This window comes from Penaeus monodon, chromosome 31 (genome assembly GCF_015228065.2).
Source record: "Penaeus monodon isolate SGIC_2016 chromosome 31, NSTDA_Pmon_1, whole genome shotgun sequence".
Classification (NCBI taxonomy): domain Eukaryota; kingdom Metazoa; phylum Arthropoda; class Malacostraca; order Decapoda; family Penaeidae; genus Penaeus; species Penaeus monodon.
In genome coordinates this window covers 3,160,998-3,164,356 of record NC_051416.1, presented here as the reverse complement: position 1 = coordinate 3,164,356, position 3,359 = coordinate 3,160,998, and the positions used below count along the sequence as shown (strand labels likewise).

General features: G+C 49.2%; 1 protein-coding gene across 1 annotated transcript in view; it reads left to right on the top strand.

Annotated features, from left to right (window-relative positions):
- Positions 1–2,622, top strand: part of LOC119592994 (voltage-dependent calcium channel type A subunit alpha-1-like) — a gene marked incomplete in the record, with an annotated part of 154,497 nt that extends 151,875 nt beyond the window's left edge. The window contains 1 exon segment of the mRNA XM_037941881.1: positions 282–2,622. Within this exon segment, the coding sequence (XP_037797809.1) occupies positions 282–1,159 (878 nt within the window).
- Between the last annotated feature and the right edge of the window lie 737 nt (positions 2,623–3,359).

Sequence of the window (3,359 nt, the reverse complement as noted above, 5' to 3'; positions counted from 1 at the left end):
CCATTTGTCCAGAATCAGTATCTATTTACTTATGTCTTTTCATTTCTGCACTTTACTTTCTGACACTTTCTAGGCTTTATTACTTGTTTCTCGTTGTTCTGTGTTGGTCACGACACAGACCCGCGTCATACAAGTGGTCGTCATTCTATGAGTCACTTCAAACCTAGCCATCAAATGATTGCAGTTTCAGTCACTATAACCCTTGTTTGTTAATGACCCGTGTCTGTGTTCGTGTGGAAGGAGGCGTGCCAGTCCCTGTGTAACGCCGCCCTAATTTGCAGGCAAAATGCACGACGACTTCGGCATGATGTCTCCGGTGCGGGGTCGAAGTCCCAGCCGCCGCCGCGAGCCGTTCCCGGCCCGGCCCTGGGGCGTGAGGGACATCCGCTCGGAGTCGAACAGTCCGGACCGCCACTACATCCCCACGCGGCTGGACGCCCGCTCGCGCAGCCCCTCGCCGCACTCAGGGCTCGCCGGGACAGCAGCGCGCCGCGGCCGGACGCTGGAGTACTACGGCACGGCCTCGCTGGACCGGCGCTCGCGCAGCCCCTCGCCACACCGGCGAGCGGGCTCCAGCTACCCGACCATACCGCAACGGCGGGGCGGCGGTCGTCGGTTGCCTGCCACACCCAACAAACCCTCTACTCTCCACCTGGGCCCCCAGCCCCAGGGCGCGGGCCACGCGGGACCCAGCCACCACACTCTCCCAGGGGCTAAATCCCCCACTAGATCTCAACCCATTAATTTCCCCAAGCTGAACGCCTCGCCTACGCATGTGCCCAAGTTAGAAATGCCTCCGGTGTTCCGCGAGCGAAGGACTCCACCAGTGACAGAGGGGAGCGCTCGCCCCCGAGGGCCCCCGCAAGGGATCATTCCCCAAGGGGCACTCAGGCGGCCGCCCATGGCGCCCATTAGAGACCAATATCCGTATGAGCGGCGGCCAGAAGAGCCACTTAGTTTCGAACAGGCGGCTGCCTACGCGCGAGGCCCCCGGCGTCAGCTGCCCTCACCAGCAGTGCCTAACGGGTACAAGCCAGGGCGGGACCGTGCAGTGACGCGGCTACCCGCCCCTGGGGTTGGGGGGGGAGGGGCGGGGCCTCAGCGGAAGGGGGCCCAGGGGGAGCGACATAGTGACAGTGATGAGGACGACTGGTGCTAGTGGATCCCACAGGGCGGCGTAGGCCCCCACCCCCCTAGGGCGGTGGTGGGGGCGGCACTGCCCTGACTAGCAGTGCCTGGGGGTAGAGTGCAGCACTGGACCTGGGCAGGGGAGTAAAATAGGGCCACAAGACTAGTGTGGCTTTTCTTCATGTTTGTTTTGTACCATATCCCCTACAAGTGCTTTATTTAAAACATACAACAAATGTTCTATCAAATCTGTGATATTTTAATGTCACCACTACTGTAGCTCTCTTGTGTGAGGGTTGTATGAATATCAAAAAAAAAAACGAGCAGAATGAGATATGTCATTCCATTTTATCTGTCGGTTTAGTCATTGTTCGTTAGGTGTAGTATGAGTACCACTTTGTTACCTTTTTCTTCTGGTTTTTGACGACTAGGCAGTTAGTCAGTAGTGTTTACGATTTGCTACGGAGACAGAGGTTCTCCAGGTCAATCTCACGCGACAAGAACAACCATTTGCCTGCCAAAGCTCGAGTGTTTGTGCTGCCGAGCAGCCTCAGTGCGTGGGTGGACGGCGATGCTGGAGTCTCTTGCTGCTGTCCTTTCACATTCCTCCTCGCCTTGCAGGTTTTGTTGTACTCGTTAGTCTTAAATTGTGTGGACGGCGGTACCTTTTGTATCTCTTGTCCACAACCAAAGTGTGTGTCCATCAGTGTGGAGTGGGGACAGCAAGGCCCCTCCCCTCTCTCCTGCTCCATTTTGCACCAAAGTAATCATTAAAAATGGATTCAATATTACATCACGATTAGCGGACATAAAATATATGTGGTAACACAAAAATTGGAATTGTATGTTAAGAAATTATCGGTGATTTATCATTGAGAAAAATATATAGTGGTCACTCTTTGTCAAACTGAAAAAAAAATAACAGAGAAAAACAGCATTGGCTTTAACAGTGTACGAGTCCTGTGTTAAACCTAGCGTGGTGATGCGTCCACTCTTTCTTGTATATTACTCTTGATGCCCCTTTGAAGAAATGTTGGGAAGACAGTGACCCAAGAAACGCCTCCAGTTAAAGTAAATTCCTAAAAGCTTAGGATGTTTAATGACTGTGAATATTAGGGACTTTGGTTTTACACTAACGAGAAGAGCTTGGTTTACTGGGGAATGTTATTATTTAGGGGATCCTTGTGGTCTTTGGATTTAACGTTTTGACCTTTTGTATTAAAAGTCCTGCCTTATATGGATTGGCCCTCACCTTGGGGGAGTGTTCAGCTTGGCACTCTAGGCGCAGCTGTGGGGGTTTTTGGGCACCCATGGAGGCACGAAGCACCTGAGGGTGGGATTTTGGGACACCCAGAGAGCTTATGAAAAGAACCCAGGGACATTAGGGACACCCAGGACTCTAAGGGCATCTAGGGATATAGGGGAACCCAGATATTTTAAAGAGCACCTTTGTGTTTTTTGCTTTTTTGAGAAAAAAATAATGTATCTACAGAAGAAAAAAAAATTAGACATTCAGGGAATTTCAAGCACCTGCATAATGTAAGGATCCTCCGTGATTCAGTGTTAACCAGGGAACACGAGGCACCTTCAGTATAGGGTCTCCTTCATCTTCAAGACACACGCTGTCTTGACACGGCATGCGGGGAGGCTGAGGACACCACAGGAGAGAGGTTACGGGTTACTATGTAATCTTGTCAGTGATATGTGATCATGACTCCTAAGATTTTATCGCGGCTGTTACGTTATCTTGGGGTTCCTATGTAGTCCTTTGATTGCTATGCAGTCTTAGGGATTCCAAGTACCAATGGGTAACCCTATTCACAGGGTAAATGGTTTTCGAGTTTCTTATTTCTTGCATGAACCAACAGAGCACAATATTACCTGTTGCATTCATTATGATGATGCGGTCTGATTTGTAAAGCATAGCATAAAAAAATATATATGTATATGTGTGTGGTCAAGATGTGGTCATATAGGTTGATTTTGTCATTTGATTAATCTGAAGCTTAGTGCAGATGATGACTTGCCTTTCACCCTTTGGCTTCGGAGGTGATACATTCATGTAAATGTTCATTTGTAAATAGTATGCATGAAGAAAAGCAAAGTTAACACAAAAAAGAGCTAAAGTGTAAAGGTAAAAAAAGACATAAAATCCATAGGAGTCCTCAAATGCTCTCAAAAATAGGTGAAATTCAAAAATAATTTCTATTCGAGATTTTTGAAGGTTAAAC